The following is a 23,311-nucleotide window of genomic DNA, read 5'->3' as shown; positions in this document are numbered from 1 at the left end:
GACTGGTGCAGCCACTATGGAAAACACTATGGTGTTACCTCAAAAAATTAAAAATTGAACTTCCATTTGACCCAGTGATCCCACTTCTAGGAATATACCCTAAGAAGCCTGAAACACCAATCAAAAAGAATATATGTACCCCAATGTTCATAGCAGCACTATTTACAATAGCTAGGATCTGGAAACAGCCCAAATGTCCATCAGTAGACGAATGGATAAAAAAGCAGTGGTACATATACACAATGGTGTACTATGCAGCTGTAAGAAAGAAAGATCACTTATCCTTTGAGATGACATGGAGGGACCTGGAAAGTATTATCCTAAGCAAAACAGCCAAGCAGAGAAAGACAAATATTACATGATCTCACTTATTTGTGGAATATAATGAATATAACAGTCTGAGGAACGGGGTAGTCCCATAGATATGGGTACAGACTGACAATCCCCAATTACTATTTGAGGAAAATGTTGTCCTAGCCATTGGCATGCCCTCAGTAAACTTCTGTGCTGGGTTGAGAGGTCTTTTTCTCAGTCTACTTTCCTTCCATGGGAGCATTGCTCCAACTTGACTGATTACTGAAGCATATGTTTCTGTATTTAGCAAGAAATTCAGCATATCTGTATTTCTGGTAAATGCTGCTCAGTACTTATCTATACTTTTGCTAAATGAAAGAGTAAATATGAAGAGCTTCATTAACTATTTTGAATGCAAGTGCAGAAAACCAGATTCAAACTAGTTTAAGGAAAAAATTGGGTTAATTAACTAACTCTTGTAGCTGATGAGCCAGGCTTGGCTGGCTTCAGAACTTAAGCTTCACTTTTCCTATCAAGACTGTTTTTCCACTGAGCAGCCTATCTTCTTAGGCATCTTATCTCTTTCCCAGGCATGGGGAGTGGGGTGGCAAGAATTTTTCTGGTAGCTCCAAACTCCCAGCAGTTAAACAGAAACAAGAATAAAACAACAACAATAACAAATTTATTCCTGTATTACTAGAGCTCTCTAACACAAGTCCTGGAATTCAGTCTTTACGGCTCTGACCGCCTTCCTCGGCTCAGTTGGCACCAGGTCCTTCTCGACCACATTCTCTTAGAGAAGCAATGATTCTTCAAATAATATTGGAGTGCCATTACCAGAAGAGAGGGCAATGATTAGTGGCAAACAATAGCAACAAAATAGCCACTACAAGTTAGGTGACTTAAAGAGCAAATGGTTTATTCCTCTAGATCAGTGGTTCTCAACCTTCCTAATGCTGTGACCCTTTAATACAGTTCCTCATATTGTGGTGACCCCCAACCATAAAATTATTTTTGTTGCTACTTCATAACTGTCACTGTGCTACTGTTATGTGTTAGGTGACCCCTGTGAAAGGGTAGTTCGATCCCCCAAAGGGGTGACGACCCACAGGTTGAGAACTGCTGCTCTAGATGCTATAGGACTTACCCTTGGATTAAGCAAAACGCTGGAAAATTGTATACATAGATTGTGTCATTTTAGGCCCCGTGGAATTGCTTTTATAGAAGTCTGCTAGGGTATTTTGTTATCAGCCTGCATTGAAAGACAGTATAATGAACGTCCCTGCAGAATTTGTATATTATTGTAGGATAGTACTGGGGACACTGTTTAGTCTAGTTCGGTGCCCATGTTATAGGATTTCATGGGAGAACATTCTTCCTGGTTTTTGTATCAATGGTCGAACTGTTTCTAAACACCTTTTGCGATTTTATCTTATAAATGCTGCAATTTCTGAAACTGATAGTATTTCCTTTTTTGCATTGCTAGAATGATAGAGTCAATTTTATGGCTTGTTTTAGTCAAACAATACACCTCAGTACATTGGTTTTTTGTTTTTTTTTTAACGCAAGCCTCACTCTTTTCTTTTTATCTTATGTTTCCGTTAAATTATGATTTCACGACTCCTTTTTCTTTTGAGTCTGCCATATGTCTTTTGTAAATTTCCTGAAGTCTTTTCTGAAACAAATAAGTAGAATCTGTGAATATTTTATTCCATGAATTGAAACTATCACCACAAAATATGTAAATCTGCTTGGCTTTGTCAAGAAGATGATTAACAGAGCTTTTTTGGTTCCAGTTTTAGTTGACAGGGCTGTGAAGCACTACAAAATCAGAAGACTGGATGAAGGGGGCTTTTTCCTCACGCGGAAAAGAACCTTTACAACACTGAATGAATTTGTGGACTATTACACCCAAACAAGTGGCGGCCTGTGCGTCAAGCTGGGAAAACCATGCTTAAAGGTGAAATGCTTTCAAGGTCTATTCACTTATTTTTGGAGTTTCCCCTTGAGATATGGAATAATTTTCATGTGCTACGTCAGTTCAGAAAAAAAAAAAAAAAAAAGGTAATTTGATTACCTAAGGCGTGGATAGGCAGACGATGGCCCAGGTGCCAATATGGTCCCACACTTACTTTTGTTAGTAAGTTTTATAGGTACATAGACATGCCCATTTATTCACAAATTATCTTTGCTTTTTCACTGCAGTAGCAGAGTTTAGTCATTGCAATGGAGACTGGCCCACAAAGCCTAAAATATTTACCGTATCATTCTTTTCAGAACAAGTCTGCTAAACCTTGACTTGAGACAATCACTGAAGACAAAATATTCATCCTTTGCACTAAGAAATTAATGTGGTATCCTGCCATCGAAGCACTTAATGATAGGGCTGGAGGGCAAAAGAGTGACAGAATATAATTCCTACTTAGATCTGTATTCAAGAATATTAATATGAAATTACTAGGTTTATTATCCGGTTGAGTTGTCTGCATATAGATATCGTTTAACTAAGTGTTCTAACAGTTTGGTTATTTGACCTGGCCTGTTTGGTGGAAGGAGATTACATTTCTAGACTATGTCTACATCTATCATTATTTAGTTTTTCCCTAAATGTATTTAAAGTTACATAGTGGTCACATACTGTAGTGGGGCAAGCCCTCAGCTCCTCCTCAGAGTCCAGGTCTCACCTACTGCCAGTAGGACAGCCAGCACTGTGGTTTATACCCGGATGACAGATGAAAGCTTCCTGGTGACACCTGACCAGAACATTATGGACAAGTAGAAGCTGAAAAATTTTATGCAGTATATATAGACTATATTGAGTTAAATTCTTCCAAGTTAATATGCAATTTTGGGGTAAGTATGTATATCTTAGATAGTACAGGAATAATCCCACAATAGAATCTAAGTTCATGCTAACAAAGAGCTTACAAAGATATAGCTTATATACAAAACCTACATACAAAGATATAGCTTACAAAATGCTCAAAATATAGCTTATATACAAAGCTTATATACAAAGTTATAACTTAGAGCCCTGGCTGGTTTGGCTCAGTGGTAGAGCATTGGCCAATGAGTCTTGGGTTTGAATTGGTACCTCAGTTTTGGTTCATCCCTGGCCCTGGTTGGGTTCATGCGGGAGGCAACCAGTCCATGTGTCTCTCTCACGTCAATGTTTCTCTCTCTCCCTCACTCTCCCTCCCACTCTATCTGAAGATAAATAGAAAAATATCCTCAGGTGAGGATTAAAAAAAACCCACAAAGTTATGGCTCACAAAATATTTAGTTTAACTAATATTGGTAAATCCAGTGGGGAACAGGGTTCACGAAGAAGCATAGGATAGTAGATGGTGAACTGGACTCTGAGCTCTAGGAGAGCAGTGGCCCTTGCCCTCTTGGTTACAGAAAGGAACCTGGTTGGTGCTTGAAAATACTTATTTATTAAATGGACAAGGAAATGAATGAGTGAACAAATGAATTTCAAAAAAGATGGGAATTTTAATTATGCAAAAATATAGGATACATATATTTGATAAATGATATAGACCAAAGAGTTTGGGAAGCAGTTGTGGATGAGGTGGAAACTTCAATTTGGCCTTAAAATTGGGAGGATTTAGTTAGGCAAAGAAGCAGAGAGAGATCATGCCAGACCCGTGTGAGGGCGTGTTTGGGCATCGGCTGGGACAGATGGACATCAGGTGCCTGAGTTAGCAGGACATGGGGGGAGATCAGCTTGAAGAAGTAATTATACAGATTCTGCCACAACTGCTTTTCATTGTAAAATAATTAGAATAAAATATTCAATATTTTGTTTAAAAATGATGTATTTTAAAAAAAATACATAGACTATTATTTTCATTCAAATATTGTTAACTCTTTTTTCTGACCAGTATTCTTATTATTCTGTGACACAGATACAAATCCCAGCTCCTTTTGATTTGTCATATAAAACTGCGGATCAGTGGGAGATAGACCGCAACTCTGTACAACTTCTGAAGCGATTAGGATCTGGCCAGTTTGGCGAAGTGTGGGAAGGCCTATGGAACAACACTACTCCAGTAGCAGTAAAAACGTTAAAGCCAGGTATGAAGATGAGAACGTCAAAGATTCAATGGCATATGTTGATTTTTATAAGTTCAACTTGCCACTGTACATGTACAGGAGCCCACAGGACAGCCAACGCAGACACCAAGCAAATGTTGTGATCACTCTCTCTGGCCCAGGGGATCACAGCCTGTGGCCAGGACTTCAGACTGTAAGGGCAAGAGCACGTTCCCTGGATCAGCTAAATGTTAATATATCCTCAGTGTGAGATTTCAACGAGGAAGATCCAACCCTCCAGTGCCCTTCTTCCCCCTTTCTCCTAGATTTAGTTATAAAACACTCACTTATTGAAAATACTTTTAAAAAGATCAGTGGAACCTTGGAGTTATTTTTAAACTACTTCAGGCCTCAGTTTTATCATTTGCAAAGTAGAGTTAATAGAGTTAAGGCCAACCTAGCAGGGTTGCTATGAAGATTAAATTAGGTCATTAGTGGAAATGCTTTACATAATGTCTGGTTTATAGTACGTGACCAATAAAACTATCAGAATCAGAATAATAATATAATATTATATTATATAAATATTATATATATAATAATAATAAATACAAAGTCAGTAAAAGGCAGAGGTAGAATTTGAACTCACATCTACTACTGTTGCATCACACCTCAGGGAAGTGACATTTTATTAAAGTGAAATGTTACTGTAGTAGCCCCATACTTACTTCTAATAACATAGGACAGAATAGTAACCAAAAGCTAGAATATAATTCTCTGGGGGACCTCCATTATTTACCCTGTACAGAATTCTTAGAAGTTTCGAAAACCACCAGGTGGCAGCACCGGAGCACCTGGGTACTGTTGGTTAGCAGTCTTGTATAATACTATGATTCCCAAACTATGTGCTAAGGCACACTGGGGCACTCCATTGGAATCACAGGGTGTTGCAGAATATTTAACAGTTATGAGGTAAACACCTTAAATACTGTGCAAACTGCTATACCATAAAATAATTTTCAGTTTTAGCATTAGATCATGTTATATTCCTTTTGCTGACATCATATTTTTGTGAACCAGGTTTTTGGTGGTTGCTATTGTCAAATGCAGCATGTCACAAAAAAATCACTGTGGACCAGGAAATGTAGGTAGCAGTGTTCTATCTGCTTCCAAGGCCTGAGAAATTGTGCAGTGCCCAGTAGTTGCATACATCCCTTTAGAATTATTTTTGTTAGGACACAACTACTTCTTAAGTTGTTTGATTTAACCAAGTAATTAATAGGAATGTTAGGTATTTTTTTGGCTTAGGGACATCATGAAAAAATTTGCTGAGGCAGTGACTGTACCATGAACTAAGTTTGGGAGCCTCTGGTATAATAGTTACTGGCATAATGTTTGGTACAGGATACACCTGAGTCCTAACTTGGCTCTGCCCTCTATGACTTTAGACAGTTTATTAAACCTTTTGAGTCTTCTTGTCTGAAAGTAAAAATTCTATTAATTTCTGTTTCATAGACTTTTATAAGGACAAAATGAGTAACTTTACATCAACTATGTGCAGTGAGTTCTTAATAAATATTAGCTTCAATTGGCTGCTGACAGATGTCCACTGATGTACAAATTCACTAGAGCAGGGGTCCAGCCTCGACATTTACACCTGCCACACGACACAGTGGAGAAGCACCTGTAAGTGGCCAGGTGCCATGTGCATACTCCAGGTGAGGACAATCTGTTCCAGCATCTGAGATTTTCATAGTCACGGTGTGCTTATGATTTTGAATCCTAAATTTGTTGACAATTGAGACTAAACTTAAATGTCTAATCTAATGTTTTCCAAAAAGAAGTAGCTAACTATCCATCCTAACATTGCTCTCCAAGGAAGACCTTTTGGAGGTCAAAAAAGAACAAAAAAAATCAGATTTCTTACATCAAAAAATGTGCCGTAATAGTTTTCTCTCCAACAGGAATAATTATTATTGATTTACAGTGTAATAGCAGCAAACAGCTTTGGTGACTGGTTAAATGTCTTCACTTCACTGGGGCCATTAATCAATCTCAGCAGCTATTTATTGCTTAGCAGACTACCAAGCAATAAAGACGAGCCTGAAATCAACTCCCACAGTAGCTTTGACAGGCAGAAATTAATATTTAATGTTGCATTACAAGCGAAGTTGAGATGGGATCTCCTTTGCCGGGCAGCTGGTCAGCTATAACCAGTGTAGCCAGCCTTCACCTGACACACTGTGGTTTCAGCTATTGTGGATTGTTTGATTTGGCAATGATTTGAGTGTCCTGCATTCCATGAATCTGATGCCCACACAAAGCATCCACACAGAAGCATATTATATATATATAAGTTGTGGGAATGGTGATCATAATTTCTGCTATCACTGGAAGCTTCATGAATCAGATTATTTTTTCAGGGTGGGAAGGATCCCACTGTATCCATGTCTGATCACAAGCCAATCTAGTTGTCACAACCAAGAACAAAGTCCTTTGTTGTAGTTTAAGTGTCTCTTTTATATTCAGCCTCATTTTGCCACTATGATTCAAGATTTTAATACTCCTTGATTATATGGGCAAAACCAATGGTAGGGATGAAATTGAGGAAGCTCAGCAAAATGTGATAGAAAATAAAATAGACCATTTCCTTTATCTTCCTTCTTTTGTAAAAAAATTTTTCTGTGTTTTTAGTGATTTTTTTTTTAAGAGAGAGAGAGAGGAAGGAAGGGAGAGATAGAAACATTGATTTGTGAGAGAAACATTGATAAGCTGCTTCCTGCACATCCCCACTGGGGATTGAGCCCTTTCTGGACATGTGCCCTGAGTGGGAATTGAACCAGGACCTCTCAGCCCTGGGGTGATGCTCAATCCACTGAGCCACACTGGCCAGGCCCCTTATCTTCCTTCTTTAAGTCCTTCCCCCTGCCCCTCCTCAGCCTGTGAAAAAATACATACAGTTGATTTGGTTGTTTTACCCCAGAATATGCATATTAATAATAATACAAATAATAATCAAGAGTCATTGAATATATATATATATATCAGGCATTGTTATTATCCTGATAATCATTTTATGATGTCAGTGAGATTATTAACCATGTTTTACAGGTGGAGAAACTGAAGTTGAGAGACATTTGATAACTTGGTAAAGATCACACAGGGAGCCAGGATTTGTTCAGAATCTGTTGGCTTGAACCTGGGTTCTGAACTTCTGGACTCTCAAAGGGCATATCAGAGATAGACTGCCTAAATGCTTTACGAGAAATGATCCTCAGGTCACATGTAACTCTTCTTAACTTCACATTGGTACACAAGTCAGAGTGTTACCTTAGAATGTCAATGATTATCCTCACGCCTCTGTTCAAATATCAGTTGTGATGTCTTCAGGATGAGAGAATGATGAATGGAACAGTCTTTCTGTGCATCAGTGGCAATATTTGCAGTATCCATAGTGAATATTGAGGTGTGAAATTATAGTATTTCTTCAATTATAGTACTACCTCTGCAACATCATAGCCTACAAGAAGTTAAAGATTTAAAAATTGCTGATGAAATGTAAACTCCAAGTATTCTTCCTCCTCTCAGATTTTATTTGATGGTAACTACTTGGCACTTTGCATGGTGAGTCAGAGTTGAGCCATTTAAATGCAATTAAATTGTTCATGAGCCTTCAGAATAGGTCTCAATACAATCTCCCTTATCATTTGATCAAGCTATTAAGACTCTGACTGTGGAAATATTAATACAGGAGAAAATGTTGAATATTGGTTTCAAGTTAGACATAAAATACTAGTGGAAAAAACACTAAGTTTTAGGGGTGTCTTTTGAATATATTCTACTTGGTCTATACCATATGTCCCTTACAGAACTGAAGACATAAATATGACTGAACGTCATTGCATTACGATTGTTATCCAGTTCTTCCCACAGTGGGTACCAAGGTCAGGGCAGCTATCAGTCTTCCCTGGATTCCAGCCCAAAAGCTCTGGCTGCAGTCATTAAACAGTTAGTGTTCTCCAGTACTCATGTTACTAGAATGTCTTCTTTTTGTGTCTTCAGACGCCTGCCTTGTTTTATCAATTAGACTATCAATATCTCTTTTTTTCTTTATTTTTATATGGACCTGAATGAACAGGTCATAACACATAAACTGCACAACAATTATTAGGTTGCCTGGCTGAACTGATTCTCTTCTTTGATAAATCCGAAGATTTGTGACACCAATGCTTTTACTTTACTGAGAGGCAGGAAGCACCTGTGTGATTCCTACCAGGCTGCTATGAGGATAGGAATGCCTCAATAACATAAAGTGATTTCCCTCTCTTCTTGTTTCAGGTTCAATGGATCCAAATGACTTCCTGAGGGAGGCACAGATAATGAAGAACCTAAGACATCCAAAGCTTATCCAGCTTTATGCTGTTTGCACATTAGAAGATCCAATTTATATTATTACGGAGTTGATGAGACATGGAAGTCTGCAAGAATATCTCCAAAGTAAGCTAAAGACTTAATAAAAGGGGAGAAAAAAAGAGTAATTTAGTTATAGCAAGTCCTATAAATGTCAATTTAGCAAGCTTTCTATAACCCAAAGGATATTTATTGTGTATATCTGTGAGAATAGTGTCTTCACATTGAATTGCTCAACTATTCTTTAATAGGATATATACTGTGTTCTCAGAGGAAGGAAAAATATTTATGTAGTGGGAGAATAAATTGTTCACTGTAGACACATAGAAATACTTAAATGTAATGTGGAAAATTGCAGAATAGATGTTTTGCATGATGCCTTGTTTCCTGCAGTAACTAATTGAACATTATCAGTCATGGACCAAGACTTTCTATGGCACAGAATTAGGGGACAAAAACTATGTTTGGAAAAAGAAAGGGAGAGGTACCCTCACATTTTTTTTTCTTTGCCAGTGCTTCACTACGTTGTACTTGTTGGTATTTAAAATGCTTCCACTGTTAGGCAACATTAGAAGGTGTGGATATGTAAGAAGCAGAAATATACTATTGCTTTATTTCTACATCTGTTTCTTATAGTTAGAGAAGACTTAAGGGCATTGTAAAATTTGGATGTTTATTAATGAATAATTTCATAAGCAACAATATAAAAAGCCTTAAAATGAGATGCTCAAAGTAGTTGGGATCAAGTACTGAGAGAACACAGTTGACTCTTGAACAATGTGGGGTTATGGGTGCTGACCCGCCTCCCCGCACAGTTGAAAATCTGAGTTTATCTTCTGATCCACCCCAAACTTAACTATTACAGTTTTTCCTCAGTATCCATAGGAGATTGGTTCCAGGAATCCCCACAGGTACCAAATTTGCAGATTCTTAAGTCTCTCATATAAAATAGTATAGACCAAGACATCCAGTAGGCCCTCTGTATCAGCAGACTCCCAACTGAGGATCAAAAACAGTATAGGTATTTTTTGAACAAATATCCTGTGGACCTATGAAGTTCAAACCTGTGTTATTCTGGGGTTGACTGTAATTAATGTTTAAATATGATATTTTTCTATGTTTTTTGAAATGTCAGAGTGGGATTGATGTATAGAGAGGTAAAGGGAGATAAGAATAATGTAATGAAGGTATCAGACAAATCCAAATATTCTCTTATTTCAGAGTGACTGGTGAAGGTGGTAATATTAAATTGCAAAGTTAGATTAGAAGAACCAAGAACATAAGACCTCTTATGTGCTGTTAAAAATAAAAATATACTTAGCTCCCTTGCACGAGGATGTAAAATTTAACAACATCAGAATATGTTACTCACCATAGAAAGACTAACCTCAACTATTGATCCCTTTGTCCTTATTCCCAGGGACAAATGTTCAGGAGCCGTCTTGGGTCATCACTAACAAGGTCACTTCCAACATTCACAGTGTTAAATCTAATAGTCATTTTTAATCCTCAGCCCAGTCAATAGTATTTTATTTGATGGACACCATCTTCTTCTGGAAACACTTCCTTCATTTGGTTCCAGGACACTTCACTCGGTGGCTTTTCCTGCTATGTTTCTTGCTGGGTTGTTTCAATTTATGTGATTTTTCTCATGTACTAGTCCTCTCAATATCTTGGAATTTTCCAGGACTATCTTGCTAATCTCAACCAGATGAATTATTTAGTAACATTTATGTATTAACAATTCCCCAATTTATATCCCTCCATTACTTCAGAATCATAGATCCAACTGCCTCCTTAGTTTCTCTACTTAAATGTTGTGTCAGTCTAGGAAATGTAGATATGATGCAGTAAGGAACAGCCTGCAAGTCCCAGAGACTTAACAGAACAAGTGTTTATTTTGCTCATAATATATGAGCAAAATAGATCGACTGGTACCTCAGCTCTTTTGATCACCTTGGCAAGGGCAGGGGATATAATTAGTCTTATTCTGGCTCTTAAAGCTTCTGACCCTGAGTGACAGAGGTGACTTTTGTGTCTTCTTCATTTGGCTTAATCAAGTCAAAGAGAGTAGGGGAGTATGATCATCTAAAGTGCTTGAAAGGAGACAAAAATAAATTTATGAACAGCCCTACTGCTTGTGCCTATTAGATGTTTTAAAACAACATGTCCCAAACTGACTTTTCTGCATTATTCTCAGTAATCGTACACTCTTCTGGTTTTTCTTTCTTCGACAATGTCAACAATCAGGCCTAATATCTTGGAGTCATTTATGCTTCTTCTCACATCTCATGTCTAATCAACCATTATATTCTATTGTCTTGCTTTCCAAATATATCCAGAATATTATCACTTCTGAGCACTCCCACTCTGGTCCAAGCCATTCTTAGTTCTCTCCTGGATTCGGCAATAGCTTCCTAACTGGTCTCTCGCTTATGGATCTTGTCCCCTTCATTCTCTTCTCAATATAGTAGCTTGTGCAATCCTGTTAAAGTGTCAGTCAGATCATGTTCTTCCTCAGCTCAAAATCTTCAATGACTCCCATGGGTTCTACTCCCTGTATAACCCATAAAGTCCTGTGTGACGTGGCTCTCCATGGCCTCTGACCACATCTCCCACAACTTGACCCTTGTTTACTCTGTGTCAGTGACACCACCCTTCTTGGCTACTCTTCATATCTACCAGATGTGCTTTCCTTTAGGCCCTTCACCCTGGTGTTCCAGATCTGAAAGAGTTTCCTGTTACTTATTTACAGTGTGCACTTCTTTACTTCCTGAAAGTTATCCTGCAATGTCCTCAGACATCTCGATTATGATGAGGCCTTCACTGATCACCCTCTAAATTCTAAAATTTAATCTCCCTCTATTTTTGTTTTTTCTTTTAGCTGCTAATTATCTTATACTGCATGACATTTGTGTAGCTCATTTTTAGTATCTTCTAAAATACAACGCCATGAGGGCAAAGGTTTTTCTTTGTTTTAGTGCCAGAACAGTGTCTGGCATATAGACAGTGTGCACTAATTATGTATTGGCTAACTGAATGAATAAATTAGTGGACAGATTGAGTTGGAGCTATTCTGAACCCAGTAAGATTGACTCGGGGTCAAGCTTGTTTTGGAGCTCTTGGTATCAGCTTGAAAACACCTACTTATTACCCTGCAAACTCCTTTGGCATTGAGACTTTCTATGGCTTATTGATGTGTTTTACTTGGGGCTAAGCATGAACCTCTGTCATCTTCTGGGTTGGGACATGAGGGTCAAGTTTACCAAGGCTGCCATTTACTAGGATACTTAGCAGCAAGGAGGAGTAGTGAAGATATGTTTATTATAGATAATCCCTTCCCAAGGGCTTATATTCAACAAAGTGATCTTATAATAATGAATTTGCCATTCTTAAGCAGCCTATCATGATAAATATTAAGCTGAGAGACTTGAGTAATGGAACATAATTGAAAATATTTTCTTGCTGCAGATGTGAATTGTCATAGGTCTGTGAACCTTTCTATCATTTTGACATCTGGCCATTTTATTTGAAATGTGCTCTAAGGGTGAGTCAGGCAGTTCCTAGGCCGCTGCACTTTTTTGTGATAGGAAATTTGTTATTACTCAGTTTCCTTCTCTATTGTGCCTGTCAGTGAAAACCTTTTGATGTCCACTGTAATAGGATTAGATGTTGTATTTGATAGTTGAAATAACATACATATTTTCCTATAGAACCGTCTTTATAATCCCTAAGCTTGGCTGAATGATTTTTGCAATAAATTTCTTCAAGATGGGGGAAGCTTGTCAAAAAACTTCAGCATTGAGGATAATTGATGGAGGTATTTCTTACTGAAATTTTAAAGAAGATAAATATATACATTTATTATTGTTTTTTGTTTAGTTGGGCTTGTTTTCTTTTCAATAAAAACTTATAGATCTGACATAGGTTAGGATGTTTTCTCTTTTTAAAATATTAATCAAATCCTAGCATGCTGCTCATTATTCTCATTGACAGTTCACTTAAGTGGACTGAAGGAGGCTGGCGTGTTTTCATTGAGATACCCTTTAACTGAATACAACTATTTAACTTGTTGCTGTTTGTGTGAATGGAAGTTTTTCCATAGCCTCTGACTTTAAGGTGCTCAGGAGTGATGTCACCATGTCCTCAGCTCCCATCCAGCCCTCAACCCCTTATACTCCATCTCCAGTGAAACAGCTTTTCCTGCCACCAAATCACCAGGGACTCCCTAGTTATTGTATTTTGCAAATGATGTTTAGTCCTTATCTTGCTGGACTTATTTGTGGAATTTGGCAGTAGTGGTGACTTTCTTTTTCTCACCCTAAATGTTGGTGTTATCATGATTCTGTTGTTTTCTAGCAATCTCATCCATATTTAATGTTTAACTCCCACTCATAAACTGTGACTGTTAAATCGATATTGCTAGCTGCATGCTCTCCCCAGAACTCCAGACTGATACGCTTGCTTTCTTTGAGGCATTTCCATCTGGGTGATCCACATGCATCTCTTTCTAGCTTAACAGATGCTAGACTGTTTTATTCTGACTAGGTAGCAACACTGATAACAAGATCAGGTAGGGTTTACTGCATTCTTTCTAGGTGACAGGCACTGTTTTAGGTGCTTTACATGTGTTAACTCATTTTAATTCTCATTTTAACAACTAATCCCATAAGGTAAGTACAGTTATCATTATGTAGATGAGGAAACTGAGGCATAGGAGTGTTAAGCAGCCTATCCATGGTCAGGAGAGGAATGTGAGGCAGAGCCCTGATCCAGATTCTGGCACTCTGGTTTCACACCAGTCTTTCTAGCCCCTGTGCTAGAGTTGCCTCTCAAGTCAAGAGTTGTGCCTAAGACTCTGGACCATGAGTCCTGCATAGTACTTGGCTTATTCAGTCAGGGATAATGATAGTTTAGATTTACAGGAGATTTTGTAGATTATTCAGAAATCTTGAGCACATCTACTAAGAGTGTAGTGGCTAAACACTATTCAGGGATGGCTGGGCCCATTTCACAAAGTCATCACAAAATAACACTAAGTTCTCCACTACTGCTCAAACTGACCCTGTTACATAAACTTTCTGTACTTAGTTGTGCAGACTTTGAACAGTAGGAGAAACTATGTCTATTAAAGTTATATCCAATAGAAGGCTACAAAAGGGAAATGAAAAAAATGTGCTAAGCTAAATGGAATACAAGTGTAATATACACATATTATAACTACTGACACACCCTTTATTTCTGTTTAGTGAGCTAGTTTTTTTTTTTTTTATCCTCACCCGAGGACATTTTTTCCATTTTTTGTTCAGATAGAGCGGGAGGGAGAGAGAGGAAGAGAGAGAGAGAGAAACATCGATGTGAAGGGACACATCGAGTGGCTGCCACCCGCACGACCAACCAGGGCCGGGGACAAACTGCAACCGAGGTACGTGCCCTTAGCGGGAACCGAACCCTGGTCTCTCTGTACCGCAGGCCGACGCTCCAACCGCTGAGCCAAACCGGCCAGGGCTAGTGAGCTAGTTTTTAAGAACAACAGTATGGTGGAAGAGTGAGAACTTTTTATCAGCTCAGCCATGCAAATTAGAATTGTTTTATAGGTTCAAAGACTAAAACAAACTCTGTAATGTTTGAAAGAAATCCTGAGGTGACCAAGTAACAATTTCTATGAAGAGATGAGACAGTGATGTAAGGTATGGAAAATGTTAATACTTGGCTCCTTCAGATATTTATAATTATTTGGATCATGTGATACTATTGTTTCTTTCTCTGTGTAACATTCATTCAGGGAAGAGCAGACTGCAGCCCTGGATTGTGTTTGGACTCAGAAAAGTATTGCCTTATTAACCCTTTACATAAAATAAAACCTTTTCTCTGGTACATATTTTCTTCTCAACAGATCAGGGCCATGGCACTTAATCCCACCGATAGGTCATTTCATCGAAATTCTTAGAATTCACTTCAATACTTTAAATGTTTCCCAAAGTAAATCTTTTATTTTCTCTTATTGTCTAGATGATGCTGGATTAAAAATCCAACTAACGCAACAGGTAGACATGGCAGCGCAGGTTGCCTCTGGAATGGCCTATCTGGAGTCACAGAACTACATCCATCGAGATCTGGCTGCCAGAAATGTCCTTGTTGGCGAACATAATATCTACAAAGTGGCAGATTTTGGACTTGCAAGAGTTTTTAAGGTGGATTTGCTTTTGTTTTAATTAGTTTCTTTTGTGTAATGGATCAAAATCTTAACAGACCAGTAGACGGATCGGTTTAGTGTTACTCTTTAAAACAACGTCCCTCCAAGTTCTGTGGTCCGTCGAACACTTTGGTAGCCCAAGGTCTTACATACAAACTGCTTCCTGTTTCCACTGCCTCACTAAGGAGAAAGAAATAGAGAAAATTATGATCAGCCAGATGGGAGAGTATGTAATTAAGTTGGAGGTTGAATTAATGATCCATTTTCAGTACCAGTAGCCTCTGTTGTCTGCTTCTATTTCCCCTAAGAGCAGCACACTCTGTACAGTTACCTGACTCCCCTCTGCTGACTTTATAGCAGCCTAACATTCATGCTACCAGAAGTTTTGATCAATCATGGACCTTTTAACTCCTGCCCCCACTCCCCACTTCATGACATTAGGCCAAAAGACATTGATATAGGAGCTATAATATTAGGCATTTTTCTCTGAATTTAATTTGAATATCTACATTGGACCCTAAAATTATGGGTGTGGGTGTGAAACATAATAAACAAATGATTCTCTTTTGATCTTCATGAAAGTCATCATTTCTTTTTGTAGATTAATTAGAACCACATTGAGTTGATATATTAATTTAAATCATTTGGATCCTACTTTTCAGTATTAGAAAGTGGTTACATAGTAATTATCAAAGTCAATTGCTCTTCAGTACCAGCAGTAAATCGGAAAACAGATAGGCTTTGTTTTCATTTTTGTTTTTTATTTTATTTTATTTATTTATTTTGTTAGCTAAAGACCAGATGTAAAGCCAGCATCATTATACACAAATTCTCCCATAGGCAGTAGAATGCTCCTTTCAGTTCTATTTTTAGCACACAGTAGGCTTTCAAGCAAGATTTTATTAATAACTTCTCACAGATTTTTTTAGTCTTGTATCCTAGCTTTGGAATTTGCTACAGCAGTTATCAATTGAACTATGCTCATTTTGAATCTTTTCCCTGTAATTTTAATGTGAAGCAGGTTATAGATGAATGAGGGTGGCATATATATATATATATATATATATATATATATATATATATATATAAAACACTTTAACTTGGCTTGCTTTCTTAATGCATTAACAGGTAGATAATGAAGACATTTATGAATCTAGACACGAAATAAAGCTGCCAGTGAAGTGGACTGCACCTGAAGCCATTCGTGCTAATAAATTCAGCATTAAGTCCGATGTGTGGTCATTTGGAATCCTTCTTTATGAAATCATCACTTATGGCAAAATACCTTATAGTGGTGAGTAATTAATTCTGAAGTGGGTCTTTCTGCCGCAGGTCACTTACTTAGGTGTGACTTTAACTGCTTCACCCAGACATAGAGGGCAGAGTTATGAGGATGACCATACCACATGCCTTTGGGAGCATAAAAGAGAAAATCTGATGATGATTTTCATTAATGAGGTGGTTTATTGCCTCCTCTTTTGCTCTTGAATTGCAGTCTTATAGACATTCTTTGCTACAGGAATTGGTTTAATTTCTGCAGCTGGAGAAGGAGATGGTAGACCTCATATGTTCACCAGGAAATCAATTTGCTTTGTAATGTACAGTATAAGTATTGATAAATTTAATAATCTCTGACTTGTTTTTTTTATTGTTGTTGATTTCATTATATATTTTTTAGGTATGACAGGTGCTCAGGTAATCCAGATGTTGAGTCAAAACTATAGACTACCTCAGCCATCTAACTGTCCACAGCAATTCTACAATATCATGTTGGAGTGCTGGAATGCAGAGCCTAAGGAACGCCCAAAATTTGAGACATTGTACTGGAAACTTGAAGGCTATTTTGAAACAGATTCTTTCTATTCAGATGCAGATGACTTCATAGGATGAACAGTGAAGAAGAGACTCAAATAATGAAGTAGAAATGAAGTTCAATAATCATCCAGAAATACAACCTTATTAACCAGCTGTAAAATGAGTTTATTTTGACATATTCAAGTGATAGGGTCAAATTGGCCATGTATTATAAGAAAATTATATTCATATTTTATTGACTGGGCAACATTGCAGGACAGTCTAAGATAGCCCATCATTTTCGGGCAAATTCAAACACACTAAACAGAGTTATTTTTCTTTCTAAAAGATACTTACATTTCTATTTATTGTTTGAAATGCCGATCAAGAGTATCAACAAATGATAGTCACTTTTTACTCAGTGACTGTTGTAGCATTTTCCTGTTTACTGATTAAAGTGGTTATTCATTATTCCTTGGATTGCTGAATCCCATCAGACTGTTATGAAGGAATTTGATTGCTTTGCTGCACAGCAGGACCTGTGCTTTGAGATTTTTTTTTCTCTTTTAAAATATCATGCAACTACAATGATGGTAAAGCCATGTTAAATGACTTGATTGTACTTGGAGTAATTGCACATATTTTTTTCCTGTGCATAAAAAATGAAGCAGCTGTTGAGAAAAAGAATTAAAATTTCTCTCATTTTGTAGAAGGAAATGATGAAATTTTCTATACCTCAGTATGTGTCATCTGAGAATCATCTACATTAGTTTTAATCTCTTAATGTTGAGAATCAGATTGCAAAGCTGATGAGTTATTATCTATGGAAAAATATGAGAAACATCTAATAGCCTACAAGAGCTAAAAAAATAAGTATCAAAATAGTTTAGGAAAACAAGAGAGCAGTAGGATTGCTATGGCCTACAATTTCTGAATAATTAAAAAAATGTACTGTTGGCATATAGGCCAGAATTTAAAATGGACTACAACACAGGTCAAGCTCTATTTCCGAGCTTGAGGCTATGAATAATGTCTGACCTTGGCTATGAAGCTGTACTTTTTGTCTGGTAGGACAAGAGGGTTTTTACTTATCTTAAATATACATTAACTTTTGTAAAAACACTGCTATCTTCTTAAGCAATGGGTGTATCAACTTTTGTGCCTCATTAGTTGGTTAGGAAGAATTCTCAAAGGTAGTTACAAAATCAAAAACATCTTTAAAGATCTTCTGATGTAAAGCAATATGAATGAGACAAGCCATGAGAAAACAGAAGTATATGCTGTCATCTTTTTTTAAAGGGGAAGAAGAGCATATATAAACAGTTGCAGAAACCCCAATTCAAAGTAATTAAGCACTAAGTAAATGTGTAAACTTTCTAACTGGAAGAAAGGCGGTAGGGAGGACTCCAGGTAGAATGCCATTAGCAGTTCAGTGATGTCAACCAGGAACCGAGTCCTTCCCACCCTTCCTTCTGCCAGCAGCAATGTCCTCGTTCTCGTGGTCGCCAGTGGCTGCCAGGAGCAGCTGGTGCTCCCTGTTCTCTTCTCATTTGGTAAGAGAAAATGGGAAACTACTCTCTCTGCATTTTCATCTTGCATAAAAATCATTCTTTTGCTCTCCTGACACAATGGGGTCATATGCCCAGCCCGGGACCAATAATGGGCTTAATGTGAATGTTAAGTGCCAGTTGGCTTAGAATAAGTATTGCCACTGAAGCTGGAAATGTGGTCATCTTTCCTGGAGACAAATTGGGAGGGAGGTTGGCTTAGCTGAATAAAATTAGAGAAGATTAGATGTTGGACAGACGTTGATTAAGAGAAAATCCCCTGAGATGAAGTAGTGGTACTATATGTATAGTAAGTATTTGTGTGTATATTCACTCAAATTTCTCTGGCACTGAAATGGATCATGTGGAGCTAACAAGTATGTGGCCCCTTGACTCCTTTATGAGTAGAAAATACTCATGAAATAAGGTAACATGGATCTTTTGAATCAGTTGACTATGTATAGAAGTTCAATTATTTAAAGTCATCAAGTGTAATTGTGAAAATCCAAATACTATATAACTAGTCTTTTTGTAGCAGCTAATAATGAGAATCATTCTTCTTAGTAAGATCTGATTTTTGAAATGTATGAAGATGATCCTTTCTTATTTTAATACTACCTGAAACCCATTTAACTTTCTACATTTGATTCCTGGAGATGTTTATGTTCAGGGTTCTGTCAAAGCAATCTATTATTTCTGTTTTTACCTGATTGATCATGGAGAAAAATAATGGATTCAGTTATGAGAAGCAGTAATAGATTTTTTTTTAAACTGACATAAATTTCTTTTTTCTGTATAAAATAAAAGGATCAGGAAAAGATAAGTTGAATTTTCCTACAATGAGCCAGCTCTTGTTAAATTTACCACCCATAAATTGTAGCAAAGCACTTTCTATGTAATGTTTTATTTATGTGACTCAGTTATTTGGAGGTGGTGGTGAGGGATGTGAGCTTGTGATTTCATATGGTATTTCAAATCTCTTTTGACAAAAACCTAAGAGTTTTTGTAATAGGAAAAATTCAAAATTCCATTAAGCCTCTTTTAAGAATGTTAGAAAGGAAATAGATTTACCTTACCTAAGGTCAAAAGAGGCACAAAGTGGACTCCCAATAGTTGTGGAACCTGAATATTGTGTCATTTAAAAAAAAGGTAAAGTCAAAGAGATCAGCTGTCTCCAAACTGGGTGGTGAGAACGGCGGTACTGAAGGACACCAAAGCACATACCTCGGGGGAATGTCAGGCTTGGCCCATTCACAGCATCTACTTACAACATGTGTCTGCATGGAGAACACATGGACTGACTGAACCACAGGGGGTCCATACTCTTTTGTTTCTCTGATGGCCCAAAGGGAACCACTGCCCTTGGAAAGATGCCATTCTGTCACCCAGCCGGAGCTTCCTGGAAGAGGCAGGGCCCAGATGGTGATCCATGGCTTTGCCAAGCATATGCTCTACCTGCAATAATGTTTTTCATGGTCTAGTTGAACATCTGGTTTCTAGACCAGACTGCCTGGTGGGTTATGTGCCTGTGGTGACTTTTCAGAACTCTTTGAAAAGATATATATGCGAACCAGAATGGTGGTAATTTGGGCACTTCAATTGTGTCATTGTGTTCTTCCACTGAGGAAAGCCATTCTTAAAAAAGGTAGATGAGGTTTGTATACTTGAGTATTGGAATTGCCTGTGGCTCCCGGTTCTTACATTTCCCAGCATTATTACTGAGATGTTTTGGTCTAAAATCTTCAAAATGATTAAAATGAAAAAATAAAATCTTCAATATGATTTTAAAATTCAGTGTTGTAGGATAATAAAAAAAGCTGGGAAGTTTGGTGGAGAATACTTACAAATCTTTTAAATCCATGCCCCCAACAATAGTTTACTTTTCACAGCATTATTCTTTCACTGCCTATATTGCCCCATTAAATTCCTTCAGGTTTTTCTTTTTTTATATTAAGAAAGTGATAGTAAATCTTTTACATTATTTAATGCATTTAGAAATAAACTGGAGAATAAAAGTAGTATGCAAACTCTGAATTTCAGAATCTTCAATCTGTACTCAGATGGTACTATTTACATAGGAGTTATAAGACTAAGTTATAAGGCAGTGGATCTCAACCTTCCTAATGCCGCGACCCTTTAATACAGTTCCTCATGTTGTGGTGACCCCCAACCATCAAATTATTTTTGTCCTACTTCATAACTGTAATTTTGCTACTTTTATGTCTTAGGCAACCCCTGTGAAAGGGTTGTTCGACCCCCAAAGGGAAAGGGACACCCAATTATTTCCATTTACTCATCTTTCCTGGGTTTATCCATTGGTCATCTAAAGAAACAGACTTCAATGTAACATCTTTTTTATCTTCATGAAAAATAACCCACTCTTTCAGAAAAGGACAGCAAACACCAAACATGCCTTAAGTATCTAGTATGTGTATTGTTGTTGTGCAGGAGACTCAAGTCATATAACATAATAACCATGAAATCCTATGTTAGGGAAAAATGGTTAAAAGCAACTAACATTAATTGTTTTAAAAGAAGCTAAACATTTCTGGTAATAATTTCCTGAAATTTTAAAGTAGAGCCTTTGGTCCGGCTGGTGTGACTCAGTGGTTGAGCGTTGACCCATGCACCAAGAGTTTTCCCGTTTGATTGCCGGTCAGGACACATGCCCAGGTTGTGGGCCCTATCCCCAATGGGGGGCTGCCTCTCTCATTGATGTTCCTATCTCTCTCTCCCTTTCACTTCTCTAAAATCAATAAAGGAAAAAACAACAACATTTAAAATAGAGTCTTTGTTCTATTTGTGAAACATAAAGTAGCTTGTTATTAACCAAATTATATTTAATTTTTTATGGTCCATTTTCCAGGGTAAAAGACATCATAGCTTTTAATCATTTTAAAAAATCTATATTTAATTATAAGTTCAGAAAGTGAGAAACAAAACCAATTAACCAGATTAGTATATTTCAAAGGTACCACAGTGAAATTTTTGTCTCTAAAACATGTGTATTTCTATATTCTTTAATGATATTTATTGTATTATTATAAACAATAATTGTATAATTACATGTGAATATATATTACATATGATTAATTATATGTAGCTAATATATATGGTAAAAAAGATTAAAAAATACCTCTTTTAATTATGTCTCTTGTTATAATGCTATTACTTACCCTGGTTCAAATGCAACTTTAATTTTCAAAAACTTTTCTATTTCTGGTTTCTTTAAAATACTCAGAAAAAAGGCTTTTCTTGACAATATATTTTACCCCATGTTCTATGGGATTTGTTTGTTATGCTAGTTATCTCAAACTGATTATTTTAAACTTGACTTTTAAAAGTTGATTTCACTGTTTCAGAGGTCAAGTTGATTGTGGACCCACAACATAAAGTAGTGTATTTCATAGCAAGCAAAATGTCTTCTCAGTTGACGACACTGAAAGAGTTTGCATTTGGATGATAAGAAAAGCAAGTCTGTGAATCCAGGGATTATGGTCTTGCCTAGGCCACATATCACTGCAGGTCAGCTGCCTCATGTCACTTCTCTCAGGGACCAATCTGATGGAGAAAGCACCAGCCCTTAGAGTGTGAGTTGCTCAGGCAGTGGGAATGAGAGCTTTGGTGGGCACATGTTGGCAACTGAATCCTTGAGCCCAGAGAATACATATGTTGCTTCTACTTACAACTTATTGTGTAAAATCACATGGCTTTACCCAGACACAAGGAGTGCTGTATATGCCTTCCAACCATGTAACCAGAGGTAAAGTACCAGAATTACTCAGCAAACAGCACCAGTACCATTACACCACATTAGAACCTCAGGTGAATTATAAGTAAAGCTAAGTGGGGAAAGGTCATATATACTCCTTCCTTCCTCCCTTCCTTCCTTCCTTCCTTCCTTCCTTCCTTCCTTCCTTCCTTCCTTCCTTCCGCAAATATATATTGATTGCTTATGAATAGCAGACATTGTGTTAGATGCTTGGATAAAATTGTGAACAAGAGACAAATAGACTCTCCTTTCTCTTAATTTACAATCTTTCAAGGGAGGCATAGTGGGGTATGTGAATCTCAGCTCATAAACCTGTAAGCACAACTTTACCTTGTTTTCTCCCTAAGAATTAAATTATTGTCTACAAGCTGCTATCAGTCTCCATTCTCTCCTTGCTCTTTATTAGCAGAATCCATTTCAATGAAGCCCAGATAAAATAGTACATTTCTTAGGCTCCTTTCTTGCTAGGGGTTACCAAAGAGATGAAAGAGAGAGTTGTTGGCAGGACTTCCAGGAGGACTCCATACAAGGTAGACAAAGAACTGGCATGAACCCTTCTTGTCTTTTCCCCTTTCGTTCAGTTTCAGGCCTGGAACTCAGTAGCTATCTTAGAACATGAAGAAATCTTATAGATACAAGTCACTACTCAGTAGGGTCTGGTCCCTGATGACAGGGAAGCTGCCATACTTGCCTTAGATGTCTGACCTCAGAAATTCTATGGTAGGAGAGGAAGAAACATTAGGCTATTGAAACAACTGTTATCAATCTCTTATCTCTAGAGATTGGAACACCCAATTTCTGAATAGTACATTGTCTATTTAAAGCCTCCATTCCACCAGGTATTGAAAAACAAGCCTCAGTTATTTCTGGTATTTTTTCCCTAAGTACTGGGTGCTCATGGTGTTAAGGCTTTGGGGAAGGGAAATTGTCTGGTGCTGGTATTGGGTTCACATGGCCCTCCACTGAGATATTGTCTCTCCCATCTAAAGTGAACTCTTGGTCTCAGCTCTTTCTCACTTATTTCCACACTCTTCTTGGGTCCAAAGAAGCATTGACCCCTCTGCCTAGATGATTTCTCAGCCAGGAGCTACTCTCCCCTGCACCATGGTATGTATCAGGAAGTAATCTGAAACTTCTTCCTTTCTGGACTCTACATGTCAATACTGCTCTCAGATTCCCCAAACCATCTAGAAAGCCTCCCATTCTCTCTCCTCACATCTGAGAACAGGGCCCTACCAACATCTGGTGCACCCCATTGGT

At 37.5% G+C, this 23,311-nt stretch overlaps 1 protein-coding gene across 1 annotated transcript in view; it reads left to right on the top strand.

Moving 5' to 3' along the window:
• Positions 1-16,828, top strand: part of FRK (fyn related Src family tyrosine kinase) — a 105,260-nt gene extending 88,432 nt beyond the window's left edge. Inside the window, exons 3-8 of the mRNA XM_036247755.1 lie at positions 2,091-2,254; positions 4,206-4,374; positions 8,671-8,829; positions 14,755-14,936; positions 16,067-16,232; positions 16,617-16,828. Of these exons, the coding sequence (XP_036103648.1) occupies positions 2,091-2,254; positions 4,206-4,374; positions 8,671-8,829; positions 14,755-14,936; positions 16,067-16,232; positions 16,617-16,828 (1,052 nt within the window). The remainder of the gene's footprint in view (positions 1-2,090; positions 2,255-4,205; positions 4,375-8,670; positions 8,830-14,754; positions 14,937-16,066; positions 16,233-16,616) is intronic.
• Positions 16,829-23,311: the final 6,483 nt, after the last annotated feature.

The sequence above is a fragment of the Molossus molossus genome, unplaced genomic scaffold, assembly GCF_014108415.1.
Source record: "Molossus molossus isolate mMolMol1 unplaced genomic scaffold, mMolMol1.p scaffold_m16_p_8, whole genome shotgun sequence".
NCBI classification, from domain to species: domain Eukaryota; kingdom Metazoa; phylum Chordata; class Mammalia; order Chiroptera; family Molossidae; genus Molossus; species Molossus molossus.
The sequence above is the reverse complement of the archived record's forward strand: the minus strand, read 5'-3'. Positions and strand labels throughout refer to the sequence as shown.